Source organism: Molothrus aeneus, chromosome 3 (genome assembly GCF_037042795.1).
Source record: "Molothrus aeneus isolate 106 chromosome 3, BPBGC_Maene_1.0, whole genome shotgun sequence".
Taxonomy (NCBI): Eukaryota; Metazoa; Chordata; class Aves; order Passeriformes; family Icteridae; genus Molothrus; species Molothrus aeneus.
Genome location: NC_089648.1, coordinates 106,440,312 through 106,457,690, shown reverse-complemented (window position 1 = coordinate 106,457,690; position 17,379 = coordinate 106,440,312). Strand labels below are relative to the sequence as shown.

Here is a 17,379-nt window from a genome sequence, read left to right as displayed (position 1 = left end):
TTAATTGATTGTTTGGCCTTTCTGTGAAAGATGAAATACAGAAGTATCAAGAACATTTTGTGAAGTGATTGACAGTGACTCTCAGCTACTCCTTTCTGTATAAAGAGGGTTGGTAACAAGACCTTGTGATAATTCATGCTCTGACCAATTTGTTCAAATTATCTTTTCCTTCTCCTGTAGTTGTTGTCATTCACAGACCTGCTTCATCACCCAGAGCTCTCAGCAGACCATGGAATATTTTACTATGTTCAAGGCCAGTACAAGATTGAGGGTTTATTCTGTGATGCTTACTGAAAAAATTTCTCTTTTGATCTTCTATGGATCCAAGAACTTAGTTTAAAAATTCTGTCTGTAACACTGAATGTTGCTTTTGTTTTTTGCAGAAGCCTAGCTCTGTAGGATTATGATTTTCTGTTGTGTGGCATGGCTTTAGTGTCTACTGAATTCTACCTGCAGTTCCTATTGTAATGCACTTATGTGATGATGAATAACTGATTGGTATAAAACATACAGGCAAAACCATCTGTATCTTTTCAGCAATGTATTTTAATAGAAGGACTGGCAGGGTAAAGATTTAGGGTATAGCAGCAGTGTACAGGAAACTGTGATGCTTTTCCTGTATATAATAAATCTATCTCATTGTGTGCTTATGTGGATTAAACTGAAGTCTTCAGCATTTCAGGTGTTAAGAGTAGCCTTGGACTATCCAAATGCCACTTCTCAGTGATTCTTCTCAAAGACACGTGTTCTCAGTGGGCTGGTGGTTAAACGTTTGAATGCCTTATCAAGATCCAGTTCTTCAACTCTTTTCTCTCCTTTTTATGAAGAATGGACTGAATGTCTGTCCTTCACCTTGTTTTTCAAGTACTTTTTGAAGTGATAACTTACAGACATACTGTTCTTTTGTTACTGAGGGGCAAGGCCAGAGTTCTTGACATGGGGGCAGTGCCATTCTAGTGGGCTGTAGTATGGGCCTGTCCCTTCTTTGTGTTACCACTTGCATGACCTGGGGAGAAATGATTTCTGTCCCCATCACTTTTCAGCCATGTTAGTGCCTGTGTTTGTCATCAGGTTATTTCTAGCCCAAAGGAGAAGGCTAAGCAGGAGGATCTGAAGCAATGCTAGAATGTGCCTTTCAGTCACAGCCACAGCTAGGTCACCTGCAACCAAGCATGAAGAAGCATCCTGTTATGGCTGATACCTGTGTCATTGCGAAGGATTTGTTCCTCTCACCGAGAACTGTGGCACATGCCCTGTGCAGCAATGATGTGTCTGATGTAAGGGCTGCCTCTAGTTGCCTCTGATCCTGGATTAGATGTTGGTGTATTTAACCACTTCAGTAAGATAGTGGTTAAGAGGTAATTCAACTGCAATATTTGTCTTCTAAGGACTACATAAAAGCCACTTTACTAAGATGGATGCTCTTGTTTTTGTATAATGACAACTAAGTGTACCCCTGCAGAGCATCAACCCTCTCACTTATTTACTAGCTGCTCATTTGGGAGTGGATGAATGAGTTGCAAGGAAGCAATGTAAATCCCTAGTGTCACATTATTGTCCTTTTTTTTCATGGAATCCAAGTTCTGTTGCACTCATGGAGACTACAACTATTGTTCACATTTGCCATTAAAAAAGTGTGTTTTTTCAACAGCCTGGAAATTTCTTTTTATGAAGTCTTGTACTTCAGTATGATGGTTTCATTCTGTCAGATACCAGTATTGTTATGGTGTTACTCTGCAGTTAAAGTTTTTATTTACTAAAATGCCATGTGACTTGGGATCTTGAAATGTTTTCATGGTGTTTATTAGGGTTTGCTGCAGGATGGATTTGCTTTGTTTTTACTGGGCATCAAAGCAGGTTTTTTCTGTGGAACTCACAGCAACTGCAGTGACTTAGCAGGATTTTTCTTCAACATGAAATCTCTTGGGAAGGGCTAAACTTTGGATCTCAATAAAAATCAAATTTAAGGGGCAGTGTATTCACTCAGGATACTAAATTGACTGGATTGTGTGGAAAGTCCATACTACAGCAGTACACAAAGTGGAATTTAATCACTTTGCATGAAGAGACAGGGAAGTTTCCTTTAAACCAAAATGGCAATTAAGAGATACAAACTTTATGAATGTACCAGGCCTGACTATACTCTGTTATTACATCTAATGGGTTTAAAATGACCTAGGTCATCTCACTGCTACCTCAATTATTCTTTTCTTTTTTTTTAATTTACAGTAATTACAGCTTGGCTATGATCTCCTTGCTCAGTTTTTAATATTATAAAATAAGCTGAAATGCTTTTTTTATTGATACAAACACTGCATTACAGAGTTTCACAAACAGATTTATGAACAGTTTATTTCTTTATACTTAAAAGCAAAAACCCAACCTGTAGCTTTAGGAAAGGAGCAGACAGTGCACTAAATGTTATTTTAAGATATAAGAGCTTTAGTTTCACATGTCAATAAGGATTCTGATTTTTCAGCATAGCTAATGTATGATGCTTGCCAATAGTAAGTTTGGATGATAGCTGAGTTGTACATATAGCAAATACATCACATGTCTTACCTAGCCTTGCTGCTTTTTCTTCCTACTAGCCTCTCAACCTATTGCAAAACAGGAAAATGTGAATAAAAAGCAGTGGAATCTTAAAATCCCATCTTCAGGTTGAGTCAATACTACCCACTCTGTACCACAGTCTGAAACTGAGGCAATTCATTTTTGAGAGAAGTCTGCTTCTTTTAGTGAGTGTGGTATTCTAAGAGATTGATAGGCAGAATGCAGTTTCTTTCTTCAGAAACCCATATGTTTTTCCTAAATGTAGTTGTCCTTTGATGGTGACAAATTTCTGCAGAACAGCATTTCAGGAATGTTGTTCCTGAGTTGAAAGAGAAATTCCTCATGTTGAAGTTTATTGTACTCATTCCAATAGCATCATTTCTATTCTGCGAGAAGTTCTGGGCTTTTAAGGAGAATGGAAAACTTTCCATTCAAAGTAAATTTTTTTGCAGGAACTAAAATCCCCAAACATTTCTTTATAATTAAATAGTAATTTTAGAAAAGCTGTTAAAAATAAAAGTGCACTTGAAAGCTTAGTGCACTCTTTCAACTCAGCTGCAGCCCTTCATTCTAAGACTGTGGAAGGGGGCACTTGTGAACTCCCTTGAACCTGATGTGCTCTGTGGCATTGGCTTCACAGCAGCCACTGTGGTAGGAGCATTGCTTGGCAAACATCTGAGCTCTCCAGAAGCCCCTTAGAAAAGCTGGTGAAACATAAGCCATAATTCTGTCAGTATTTTGCTAGAAATCCCCCCAAACCAGTCATCTTAACACATCTGTGACCTGGCATTTTTCCACTGCAGCCTATTGATCTGGAGCAGTCTTTGGGAGTCCTTAATACCTGGTACACATTCTGGCCTTTCCCTAACTGTACTGCTTCTGGTCGCCACCATTGTTCAAGAAAGAGCCCACAGCAATTGTCAGGGAGGCCTTGCCCTCCGTTGTTGGAAGGTTTTGTTTGAGTAATTGACATTCTGTGTTTGATCTTACAGGAATCCTTCAGTGGGTGAAGCTGATAGATAACTTTGAGGCTGAGTACGAGTATGTGACCAATGAAGGAACAGTGTTCACTTTCAAGACAAACCGCCACTCTCCAAATTATCGGTTAATCAACATTGACTTCAGTGATCCAGAGGAATCCAAATGGAAAGTTCTCGTCCCTGAACATGAAAAAGATGTTCTAGGTAAGAGTTCATGTCAAGTTAAAGACATTAGGTTCTGCTTTTTCCAAATTAATTCAGTAATTAGTCTGTTGAATGATCTTTTACAGGCCCTCTTGCTTTTTTTCTGTGTTTAAACTTTGGTTAGGATTTGCAATTTAAAAGACTTGCTGAGATACAAGCGATTCAGAACATCTCTTTCTCTCTCTCTCTCTAACGTCCTGTGTGGCCCTAGTGAAGTTGCTTCATCTGTCCTTGTTTTAATTTGGTGTTTGTAGGAAATGAGGGGAAAGTATTTTCCTGCTTCATGTCAGTGAAATAAATGCTTACTAGATAGTCAGTGATTACAACAAGAGGGACTTTGTAAGCAGAAAGAAGGGAAAGAGCAAATCTGGCAGTACTGCAGCATGCTTTGAACAGAATTGGTCAGAATTTGAGACAGGATTTCTTTTGTTCCTGGAATAAGAGGAGTAAACAATACTTGAAAAAAAAAAGCCTCAGGGAAGTGTAAGGGCATGGAATTCTTAAAGTATAGAAGTAAGTTCAAAACATGAAGGTTTGGTTTTGATATAATCAAAATAAAGGTGTATTTTTTAATCCTATCATTTTGCAGAAAGTTCTGTGAAAGCTTAGAATTAGTTTCAGATAATGCAGAAGAACCTGATTTTGACAGATACCTCGTGTACATTTATGTAGTTTGCTCTCCATACAGTACAAGGTATAATTATGATTTATCTAACTAGCAAATTAGTTATTGAAAAATACTCTGAATTTCTTATTAATCAATTTTTATACAAATTCCTTCATGTTTGCTACTTTTCCAGTGAAGAGCTGCTTTGTAGAATGAGTAGAATTCTCTTTGTGTATCTGATTTCATATGTACATATAGTGTACCTTCTGTCTTTCCTCACTGAGACACACCTATTTTACTACATTTCAAAGTCAGCTTAAGGCTTTTGTCACTTAAAAAAATCTTTATTTCTCTCTGCAGTTCACAATGTGTCCTGTGTGATTTCTGCCCCAGACTAGATGTCCCCAGTGTGACATAAATGTTTATTCTAAACATATCCAGAATTGTAGTGATGTTGCAAATGACTGGGGTCTAGAATGTTGAGAGAATTTTAGTGAATGGAAATGTAGCAAATTAGAGTTTGGTGAGCCACAAATCTTTTCTTAAGATTGGGAACTATTTGAATCAGGAGCAACCTACATCTTAAATGAAATATGTTTCAAGTCCTAAGCAGAGAATTTGTAATAGATGTAAGTGAAAAATTGCTTCCAAGTCTTTATTTTGGTCATGTGCAAATTCACTGGCAGTGTGTTCAGCCATGCTTAAGTTATGAGGGACAGCAGTTTATAAAGTGGGACCAAATTGAAGAATTGATGTGGTGAGTGTATAAACAGAATGGGATAGGAACCTGTGACTGACATGAAATGTGGTTGCCATGTGTGGATTTACATGGAGAGTGGTCTAGGCAGCCAAAGGAGCTTTGACCAGCGGCTCTGTAAGCACTGATTATCTATTCCTTCCAGTAAGATAAATGCCAGATCTGCTCTTTCCTACACGGTGGTATTTGGCTCAACTCCATTTTGGTTTCATTCTAAAGGCAGAGTCGTGATGAGTTCATGTTCACGCACAAACAAAAAAAAAAATTAATGCATGCAACATTCATGTAATGGCTTATACATGACAGCCTTGACAGTACAGAATTAACAAGAACTGCACTAAAAAAGCTGAAAGCTCAGATGAATGCGTTTGCTGAGGACACTGGCCTTTAGACTGTAAACCCAACAGGCATTCAGCTCTTAAATAGTTGAAAGCAAACATAATCTGTCATATAAAGCCATCAGGGTGACTTTCAGGAATATGTTGTGTGTCATTTATCTTTTACTGTCATTGAATGTGAAGCCAGAACAGGCAATCATATGTCTACTTCCCTCTATAGCTTTTTGGGGCAATATGTAAAGAAATTGGATTGAAGTAACAAATACAAGAGTCTGAGTTTTAAGTAGATCTTAATAAATCTATAGTAGATCTTACAGAAAAGTAAATTTAAATTCTTCAGTTGTTTCTTTGTTACAGACACTTGCAGATTAATGTTTTATCTTAGCATCAAGATATAGGAGTTCTATCATGTTCAAGAAGTTGTAGTCCTGAATAAATAAAAAACTTCACTCCTTCACTTGATATAGCCAGCAAGCAAGCCAGTCTCCATGTCAGGCTCTTTTAATCATTACAAGTTTTCTTAAGGAAGACATAATTGTAGCGATGACAGTTAATAATTCGTTCTTGGAAATCTTGGAGTCAAGTGACTTTGATTTGGTTGATAAAGAGATGACAGTGTAATGAAGCTCCTTCTGCAAAAGCTAAGGCAGCAGTGATTCAGAGGGTAAATGGGTATTACTGCTTTTTACTTATGTGTGGGAGTGACTTTAACAAGATGTAATTTAGCTGTATTAGTATTTCTTCACAAGCATTATAATTAGCGATACCCTAGGTCACAAATCTGTTTTATTGGGATATATGGATCCTGCTCTGGTATGACCTACCTGGAAGACATAGCCTGTTCATTTCTGCATCATAACTTAGATTCAATTTCATGAAAGCTGCAGTTACAGAAATAGATTTATTGACAAATAATAAATTCATGATTGAGAATTAAGAATCTCTACCAGTGTCCATGACTGGCATAAAGAGATGTTCCACAAAGTGTTATTGTATTCATAGAAAGATGCTACAGCTAATACAGTCTAACCAAGAAATAAAGACACATGCCTATATGATGGTGTGAATGTCATTTGGTTTCCTCAACATATTCTTTAAGATAGACTTTTCTATTGGCTTTGACCCTTTCTTTTTCAAGAACTGTTTATAAGTGAGATAATTTGGGAAATAAGGGGAAAAATCAAGCATGTTGCTGCAGTGAAGTTGTACACGCACTTCATTTTACAACTGTCAGCAGGGATTTTACACAGGGATGAGGTAAATTTAGATCTCTACTCTGTGAGCTGAGGGGAAGAAATAAATGACAGCTATTTTAAAAGGAAATTGAAGAGGGCACCTCAGAGCATATTGTAGTGTGATGAGGCTAATTTCCTTCCCTTTGGAGTTTGTTTATCAAGTGTTAGTTTTAATTTTCAGGGAGTCTGAAATCAAACCACAGGAGAGATTCACATCTGACATTGAACTTGTGCTTTAAATGACCACATAGCTGCAAGAATTGAAAGGCAGCTATGACACTATAAATGCAGACTGACAGTAACAGACCTGCAACCCTAGTTCTAAGGCACAGGATAGATCTGCTGGGTTTAGAAGGTTAAATGATTTATTTTGTGAACTGTGGCACCCCTCATTGCACCCAGGATGCTCAGTACTGGTAGAGCAGGGCAACTGGAGGGCAGCAGTTACTTTCCAGCCCTTTCCCTCTGGCAATGAAAAGCAAAATAGCTCTCCTGTGTAAGGAGAGCTGAGGAATAAGACAAATTCCTGAATGTGTTGTAGATGAGGAGAGGATCTTGAACAGTTCCTTGAATCTCAGTTGGCCATTTAACAAGCAGAGGCAAAGCTAGCAGTGCTCCCTGTACCTTGTACACATCTGCACACCTAAACTCAGTGCAAGTAAAATGCTTCCCTTGCCTCAGCTGCAATTCACAAGTGGAAAATAGTATTTTTCTTTATACCTTTAACCTGCTAACTAATTCATAAATGTGTGGGAGATGGGGAGGGGAGTTACTGCAGCTGAAATTCGTGTTTTAGTACCATAGTGAAGCCAGGAGGGAAAGTCTGGAAGGAGCACCAAATCCTTGACTTGTCGAAATTGGTTGAAGCTTTCCCATTAACTTTAACATAGCAGGCTGCCACTGAGGATGGGGTCTCAGTGAGAAGATACATGCTTTATATTGTGAGGGCTTGTCAACATTTACCTACACATTTCAGAATTATTCATGTTTTATTCTGTAAATTGCTCATGCTTTACCTGCAAGTTTAATTGTAAGTAGCCTTGAGTAATGGTTACAGGTCATTGTAGTTGAGGTCAGCATTGGTATCTGTTAATCTGCAGAAATACTGAAGTTTTTGGTCACTGTCTGTGATGACCAAAAAAACCACCATGACATTCCAGGTCTGTCTTGCAGCTACAGATTTGGCATCCATTGCAATACATTAATTATTCTCACTCAACAATATATGTGTTGAGTGGACACATAAGCACAGCCTTATCGAGTAACTCAGCAATTCCTGCTGAAGCTCTGTGGCTGCTTGGCTCCTCTAGTGTGGGGTGTTCTCCATCAGCATTTCAGCCTGCATCTGTCAAAGCATGTTTGTACATTCAGACACTTAACATGCCGTAGTAGTGCTGCAGAAAGGAAAGGTCAAAACTGTTTTAAGTCACTAAGGTTAGTGGCACAGATGTTTAGTGTGAGGATTCAACCCCTTTTTTCACTGAAACAGTTTCAAAAAATTGTTCATAGCAGCATTGCAGCTAGCAGCTTTGTGATTAGTGACAGCTGTCAAAATTTTAAAAAGAGTTTTTGGAAAGTAGCAGTATATGAATTTCTGGAAGGTTGAACTAGAAGTTCTCGACACAGTTTGAGCTCAGTTTTCTAGGCCTTGTTAAGAATTATATCTCCTCTAGCTCAAATTTAGCTATTGAAGAATTGTATGTAACATATTATCCTCACCAAAGTGGTCACTGTACTCTTCAGAGAGAACTGGCCAGTACCAAGGATAACTCTTCACACCTGCTTTCACTACTTAGGACTGCCTCCAACTATGTTCATCTCTCTCTGATGCCTGAAGCAAGATGCTCAGGTTGGAGAAGGCAACCTCTTAGTGTTTATTGTGTAGAAGTATAAATCCTGTGCCTGATGGATGTTGGAAGTCGGTAGGTTGATAAATTTAGGTGTATCCCAGAGAGTAACTGCTCTGTTCATTGGTATTAACTGAACATAAATTGACCTATACATTGGAGAGGTTTTGGATAGTTAGGTTTTTAAAAACCATCGCTTGTGTATATGAAAGTGCTCAGCAAGCAATTCACAGTATCCCAGAATGGGGTATCCAAAATAAATGGTTCATTTGCACTCTAAAGGTGCTTATTTCTTCTCCCCATTTGTCTATAAAGGGTGCCTATAGCAATGGTGTCAGGCTTAGACAGGAGATTCGAAGTCACACAGTCTTAAAAGTTTCTAGGAAATACAGAGGCATGCAGGATGCATCCTGCACTGCACGAGCAAAACCAAAATGTTGGCTGCTAATGCAATGCACCCAACAGTATCTGTGGTTCTCAGTGCTGAGCATGGGAATAACAGAGACTCAACTTAGAGCTTGCAGTCAAAAAATAGCTCTTGTTAATAATTCAGTATTGTTTTAGCTTGCTGTGTATATAAGTGTTGGTTCTTAGTGTCTTCTTTTACTTCTGGTCTTTCAAGTCTGGTTCAATGTTTTGCTCTATTTTGATCTTTGCGTTTCTTTGTAGCTGCCATTACTGTAAGTTTTGGAGGCAGTTAGCAATGCACCAAACCCAGTTATAATACAGGTACTGTACTCAGAAGCTGTGTTCCTAAATTTCATGGAATGTCTTAAAAACATTTTGCATTGGCTTCTCATCTGTTATCTCCACCTGAGAGCATCTAATTTGTAAACCAAAGAGGTGATGGAGAGTTGATACTGCTGCTTCCTAGGCAAGTTCCTTAGTAACAGAAATCCCCACATAAGCCAGCAGCCTTTCTCCTGAGCAATTGAATCTTTCTAATAAAAAGAGTAGTACTTCTTCATAAATATATAAGTCAAAGTAATAATTAACATCGGCTCTTAAAGAAAAAATCCATTAAACTGAATTGTTTAATCAAATAATTAGTGAGGAATTAAAGCATCACCACAACATAATTTTAAAATAAAAATATCTTAAATATTTTTCTTGAGGCAAATCTATATATTATATACATTTGAAGTTGATCTAGTAAAGAATATTAGTGAAGTTCATGGGATTCTTTTTTGCATGCAGAGACAATAATTCTGCATGCAAAAAAGGTGTGTTGCTGTTGGGATGCTAACTTTTAAATTCATATTTTGTATGAATTTCATAAACCACATAAAAATGTTGGAAAATTTGTGCAGTGACAGTGTAAAAAATATTTTAAATTACTACATATTCTCTTTGTGTATACAGCCAAGAGTGATTCTCTATTTCAAAATATGTAATTGAATAGAACTATTAACTTGCAATGTTTATTATGTTCTCCAGCCTCACTTAAGAAATTTTAGCCACCCTAGAGCTAAAATTACACATCTATTACTAATTTATAAACAGTGTTATGTTATGCTGTACCTTATTTCAGGTCATGGCTAAAATTTCAGTTAGTGTTCTCTCTGGAGCTTTGGTTAGAAAATTCCCAAATTTAGACTAGAAGCTCATGAGGGTGTTGGAAAGTTTGAGGGTAAAAAAATATGAATGGTAGCAGTTGGGAAGAGGGGAGTAGTAAAGCTTTATTTAGGTATTTATGAAACATCATTTCACATGCCTAGAAAGACAAGTATTACATTTCAGTGGTCCTTCAGAAACAAGCTAAAAGGATTTGAAAGTCTTTGAGCTCTAGGGGTTCATGAGAGACCTGAACTCTATATGAAAGCATAAATGATGCTTTCAGAATAACGAGTTTTGACCTTCAGTTCCAAAAACTTGTTACCCTTAATGGAAGGGGCACAACATACAACTTGGAACTTTTATTGTGGAATTTGAATATGCAAAGATGCATTTATAAGACTGTCTTCTTTACAGCTCTTTGAATTCAAATTATTTGGTTTTATAGGACATTGAGGAAACTAGAAAAAACTGTTAAGATGTGAATAACATAAAATGGCATAAAACTGAAATTCCATCAATTTTTATATGCTTATGCTCTAATATTTTTCCTCCAATGTTGTTGCATTAAACTCTCCATCTCACAGTGCTACTTTGGCATTACAGTGTACCTCTGTCTGTCCTATCTAAATTTTCTTCCTCATTTGGTTCCTCTCCTAATTCTTTGCTTCCAGCAGATAAAAAAAAACATTTTCCAACACTGGTATTTTGCCCATGATTTAGATTTCCAGTCTGCATTGTCAGAGAAGAAGTTGTGTATATATACTTGGAAGAGAATAAGAATCACCTCCTCATCTAAAATAAAAATGTCCCACATTACCTCCTTCAGGATACTTTCTTTGATTTTTAACTTTGCTTGTATTTTGTCTTGCTTGTATTCAATTTGTGAATTAATGAGAAATTAAAATACTTTTGTTGCAAAATAATTTCTTAAATGGCAGAAATATTGAGCAATATTAAGATGTTTTAATCTTTCTCCTGTCTGTATGAGTAAATAAATAGACTTGTCACTAGAGATCTAAAGCCAATGACACAGGAGACAGGAAAGAGTATGTTACATTATAGATCATGGATGAACTGGAGCTCCAAAGAGTTTCTACACTTTATGGGCTATAGAGATGGAGATTGAAGTGAGATAGTCAGAACCACAGAGATTTTTAGAAATGACAGACCAGATATTTTATTTTAAGTCGTTTTTAGTCCAATTGAAAAATTGGCATGCCATGAAATAAAGGTTCACATATGTCTAGTAGTTATTCGAAGGAACAGACTCAGGATGGGAAAAGTTCTGTGGAGCAGAATCTCTCATTCCTGCACAGCTGCACAGACACAGTGGGACTGGAACTAGGACTGCCAGGAGAGACATGAAGGCAATGAACCTCTGCAGAGGGATTTGGTCCTGGATCCTTCAGGATTGAATTCACTGTGCTGCATCCTGCTCCTGTTACCTTAGTGTCTCAAGAATGCTGTTTAGCAACATTAGTTGCTATGTTTGAATAAGCACGTGGGCTTTTTTTAATGGCATGATGAGAATATCACCCCAGAAAAACCCTTTTCTTGCACCCAGTAGGGCTTGCTTGCAAGAATAGTCTCCTGATTACTTCAGCAATAGAACCAAGAGCAATAGTAACATCTAGGTTCTATACCTCAATGTGCAATACAGGATCATGTCTTTTTTCCTTATGAGTTTAGTTTGAGTATAAATCATAATGATTGTTTTGATTTTCATTACTTTCCATAAGTATTGCTGGCAAAGATAAATGTTTTGCTTGGGTTATGCATTGAAATCTGTGATATTTAAGAGCAGTATTGATCTATAAATATCCTAAATGCATAAGCATATTGATTAAGCAATTCTTTATTCCTGTGTCTGCATAAATTAACTTTAAGCAGCATGGTTAATGCATTTCCAGAGAATGTCAGACTTTACTTTGGGTTCATTTACAAAGATTTAAAAGTTAAAGGCAGTGTGTGTCAAAAATTTTGCTGCATGCATTTAGGTATGCTAAATGCATAGGATCAGAGTATGTCTGATTGTTTTCTTTCTTACTTTTTTAAATTGTATTTTCTGTGGCTTTGTTTTTCTTTTCCATGCTGTGCAGAATGGGTTGCTTGTGTGAAGTCCAATTTCCTGGTTTTGTGCTACCTGCATGATGTGAAGAATATCCTGCAGCTTCATGACCTAGCCACTGGTGCACATCTCAAGACTTTTCCCCTAGAAGTTGGTAGTATTGTGGGATATAGTGGCCAAAAGAAGGACACTGAAATATTCTACCAGTTTACTTCCTTTTTATCTCCAGGTAAGATTTTTTTGTCTCATGTTATTGTTCCTTTTCCCGAGAACAGTGTCTTTCTCATTTTTTTGTAGTTTCCACCCATATTAGCAGTGATTGTGCACATAAAAATGTATCAGTCTTTGATTCATCAAGCCTAAATAATATGCCTGCTAGTATTTGAGACACCTTCATTAAGAGTAAAGACTGACGTGTACTGGAGATAAAATTGTAGCATTCTCACAGTTCTTGCTTCATACACCAAGACAGAAGGTGAACACCTCAGTAAAAGATAAATGTTAATGTGTTTAATGTGATTTTTAATCACAATTTTAAAGAACATTAATAAAAGTCACAGAAATTGTTTCTGATAGTTTTATGATTCATTTATGCATAGCCTTATTTGAGCATCCTTACTGTCTGTCCTTACAGTATTTGGTGTTGTTGGATTGCTGTAGGAATCATCTTTGTACAGTCCTGCAAAGCTGGAGCTGTCCAAAGCATTACATAATACAGGTGTGGCAAAACAGTAAATATTCTAGGATTTTGCATAGGAAGGGAGTTTCTACACAATTGTCAACCTAGTACATGACAAGAAAATGTATTTACTGTTCACTCTTTTTTTTCTTTCTTTATGGCCCAAACAATCAATACCTAATACAAGATGGGATTCAAATATGAAAGGACAGATAGGTTTCAGCATCTTTATCTCCTTCCAAGGTTTTGTATCATAAATGTGCTTGTAGCATCTGACCTATGTTTTTGCTTGTTTCAGTCAGAGCACAGCAACATTACATTGCAAAATGGCTGTAAAATATTTCAGATAAGTTTGCTGGTTTTGCTAGAAAGGATTATGTCAAATTATCAAAATTAGGTTTCGATCATAGCAAATAAGAAGTGTATGAATTGCCTATTGTCTTACTGTTTACATAAACAGAAATACCATCTATTTTCAGTTCCTCTTTTAAACAACATGCAGATTGTTGCAGCCATTGCAGCTGGAGAGTAGCTTGTGGACACTCTTGCATTTATCTCTAACTTTGTCCAGCTTGATGGTTCATAGTTGAGCTGCCCACATTGTGGGCCAGAAGTTGCCAGTTTTACAGGCCTGCACCATTCGTCTCAGTTGGTCCAGTAGAGTCTGTGCAGCTGCTAAAAATGTGTAGGGGAAGAGCCCAGACCTGTTTTAGCCTGTGGCTTTCCAGCTGGCCACCAATAGCTGCTCTCACTGTCTGCTGGTTGCTTAGGCAGATTATTCTTCTCCTTTTCATTGATTTCCTTAGCATCTACAAAGAATTCACTATAGCATAGCTCTCTTAACTGGGGCAGGGTGACCTGGAATCTGGAAGAAAAAGGGGAGGTGAGAAATGTGGGTAGACGTATGAGGGTAAGGAAAGAATGAGAAAAGCAGATCAGAGAGGTAATTTTTAGGTAGGTTTATTTTAGTTTGTGTGCAACCTCTCTTCACCTCATCAGTGGAATAATCATACAAAAGGTATGGGGCTGATCCTTGGTTAACCTAAATATTCCTACTTTACTATCAATATAATTTGCACCTCTATTAGGTTGGACTATTCTTTTTTTTTCAAATGAGAAACAAATTAACATACTCTTGTTTAATACCTACAACAAAAGTAATAATAACCATACATATGAAATAATGAGTAAAGGAGTTCTAAACCCATATATGCTCACACCATAAAATAATTTCTGTTATTCCCTGAGAAATATGGCTATCCCTGCTGTCCAGTCTGGTCTGATGCTTAGGTGACCACTGGCATTTTACATTTATTTAGTACCCAGCAAAATAGTTAAAAATACTATAATGGTTTTTTATATTAACTGCTGTGACACTAAAAATACAACAGAACAAGAGATGCAGTAGCAGGGGTTGAATTGCATGTTAGTGTAACATTAGGTTGATTGGCTCTGGAAGTGCAGTCTGTGACTGCTTATTCTTCATCATGTGGTTTGCTAAGATGTGGGAATTCTGCCTGCTCTGTGTGCAGTGTTTGCCAGTACATTTGTCCAGCTTGGGCAGCTGCCTGTGTGTCAAACAGCTGCTCTGCTGTTGCTTCCTGGAGGGCACTTCCACATGATTTTCTGGATCCTGATCTTTAAGGAAAATGCTGCCTTAATGCTGGTTTGGACCTATCAACCTGATTAGATTTGCTATGTCATTTTGTGATAAATAAAAAAAAAATCCCAGCAAACTAGGGTAGCCTACTTTAGTCCCCTGGTAATTCGCTGTTATAGGAAAAGGCTTTATCAAATGCTAGAAATGTTTGTTTACATCTGCATTTGTTTACCAATATCTATCTTCCTGATTTTCCAGTCTATAAGATTAACTTCAAGAGGCAATTCCTTGGTATCAAACAAGTTTCCTCATTATTCCATGCTTTAGTCTGTATGAATTTTATAGTTAAAATCTCTGTAGTAATTACTTCTATTTCCTGAATGTATCTATAATACACACAATACATCAGGATTTCAATCAAGTCCTGTCCACCTTGGTTGATTTTATTACATTGAGGATCCCAGTCCAGTGCTTACTGCCATACATTTTAGTGTTATTTTCCCTCATATATGTTCCAAATTTTGCAGGGACCAGCTTGTTGTAAAGGAGAAAAACAAAGAATAATTAACACTCAAGTTAGTTTATGCATCACATGTATCTGTAGTACAGGCATGAATATTAGGATTTTTTAGTATGTTAACCAGTGTGCAAACATGATAGTCACGTTGTATGACACATACTCAAATGTTACAAGGGTTGAATGACAGGAAATCTGTTTTATAGTTAAATGCAAAATTATTCTTGGTTAATTACACATCTGTGTAGTGTCTAGATAGCTGCATTCCCTGTGATTTGGCCTCTGCTGCAACCTAGAAGTTCTATACTATTTATAGACATAAGTTTTCTCCTGGGCACAATCCTTTGGAAATCATACATACAACTCAAGTGAAGTTTTCTTCAAGCTTGCAGAATCAAGATGTAAGAAAAGCTACTCAAGACCAGATTTTGTTCAGTTCTATAGGTAACCTGTGCTAGTCTGCCACAATTTCAAGTGGATGTTTAGCTCTTTCTGTTATCTGGGCCATTTGAATTTTAATTTCAAATATCTTACCATAAGGAGAAAATTGTTGACCTGAGTGAAATTCTTGATATATTTATTCTCAGTCTGGTGGATGTAAAAGGGAGCATTTTAAATTTGATTTTACATTTCTTTCTTCTAACATTATTGTTCTTAATAAGTCCTTTCTAACTTGATGTGAATGGTTTTTTCCCCTATTTTACTTAACCCCCCCCAGCTTTGTGTGAGTGGTGAGAATTACTCTTTCTGCACAGAAAGCCTTTGCACCCTCCCTAGATGAAATGCATAAATATGTAAGTGTTAAATTGTATAATAAATGAAAAAATGTGTCCAAAACTACTGATTTTCACCCTGCTGAGTTACCTTTCCCTTTCCTGACTCCATCACAGTGCCTAAACTGGCATCTTTTTAATGATGGATGTATACTAAACTGACAAGCTTGCATTGTATTCTGTATTTTAGGTATTATATATCACTGTGATCTGACCAAAGAGGAACTGGAGCCAAGAGTTTTCCGAGAAGTGACTGTTAAAGGATTTGATCCTTCAGTTTACCAGACAATTCAGGTAATAAGCATGAACTCTGCTGTCTTGCTCTAATCACCTATGCAAGAGCTCAAGACAACTGGACTTAGCTATTGGAGAGGAGGCTTCCTTTAGAGCTATGCTTTGGTTTTGAACTGGATACTACTGTAGATGCTCTAAAGGCTCAGACAAGTATCTCAGTGTGGTAGCGTGGAGACTCCTTTGGAGGTGCCTATTACACCTAATAAAGGTGTATAAGAATTAGCTAAATTTAAGGTTTATAAAGTTAAGAGAAATTACTTCAGTGGAAAACAGTGTTAACTACAGATTATATGGAACAGGTTCAGGAGAATACAGGGTTCTTCATAGACAACTGCTTTGACCTCATAACAAGTATTGTTACTAAAAAGATTATACAAAATACATATTTTAAGTAGTAAATGATCTTTTTACTAAACACAGCTTTGGTAAGACCCTGATAAAGTACTATGCCCTGGTCAGGACTTTTAAGACAGGTATGGAACTTGTAGAGAGAGTTCGTGGAAATTCGTTGAAATCATAGAATTATTTAGGTTGAAAAGGACCTTTTAAGAGCAAATCCAACCATAATATTGCCAAGTCCATCATCAAACGTGTCACTAAGTGCCCATCTGTTTGTCTTTTAAAAACATCCAGTGATAGTGACTCAACTGAAATCATTAGGTGTAGAGAGCTTTTTGGATAATTGGTTAGCTGAGAAAGGCCACTTCGATGTGATACCGATGGATAAGGATAGGGGAAACAAGCTGGGGATTATGCAACCAATGTCTAATCACTGACAAAGGTCATAGTGACCTTCGCTGAAACGGGAAGATGGGGGAGAAAATTGCTTGCCAGAAAATGTAGATATCTTAGGTAGAGAAGCTAGAAGAATGCAAACATAGAAACAAAATAATCATTAGAAGATAGAAGTAGGTGTGGTTGATCTAAGTGTGCTTTAACCAATAATGAGCTCAGCTTTTGCAATATGTATAAGCTTCATTAACACCAATATAAATATGTGTGAGTTTTCAATAAACGGGGGGATTTGTCATCCACGCATATTGTGTGCTGCAATTCCTCCTCCGTTCACGACAATTAGGGGTCTAGAAAAACAGTCATTATATTGGAATGTTTAGCATGTTTAAGACCTGCAATTTATAGAATAAATATTGGAGGGTGGATTCATTTTTTTATATGTAGGATGCTTCCATCTTTGACTAAGAGTACGAATGGAATAGAGGCTTTTTCTTTCTATAGACAAAGGCATAACAAAGTCTAGTGCCAAAAGTGGAACTTAAATAAGCTTAGCCTGCAAAAAGGTGAAATTGTGTAGAAGGTAAGCAACATAATGCCATGTGACAGCATGGCTTGGAGTCTTTGAAAATAGATTA

The 17,379-nt window shown here is 37.0% G+C and overlaps 1 protein-coding gene across 1 annotated transcript in view; it reads left to right on the top strand.

The window, feature by feature from the left end:
• PREP (prolyl endopeptidase) overlaps positions 1 to 17,379 on the top strand; it is an 87,792-nt gene that overhangs the window by 35,615 nt on the left and 34,798 nt on the right. The window contains exons 8-10 of the mRNA XM_066547545.1: positions 3,546 to 3,737; positions 12,178 to 12,375; positions 15,906 to 16,009. Of these exons, the coding sequence (XP_066403642.1) occupies positions 3,546 to 3,737; positions 12,178 to 12,375; positions 15,906 to 16,009 (494 nt within the window). The remainder of the gene's footprint in view (positions 1 to 3,545; positions 3,738 to 12,177; positions 12,376 to 15,905; positions 16,010 to 17,379) is intronic.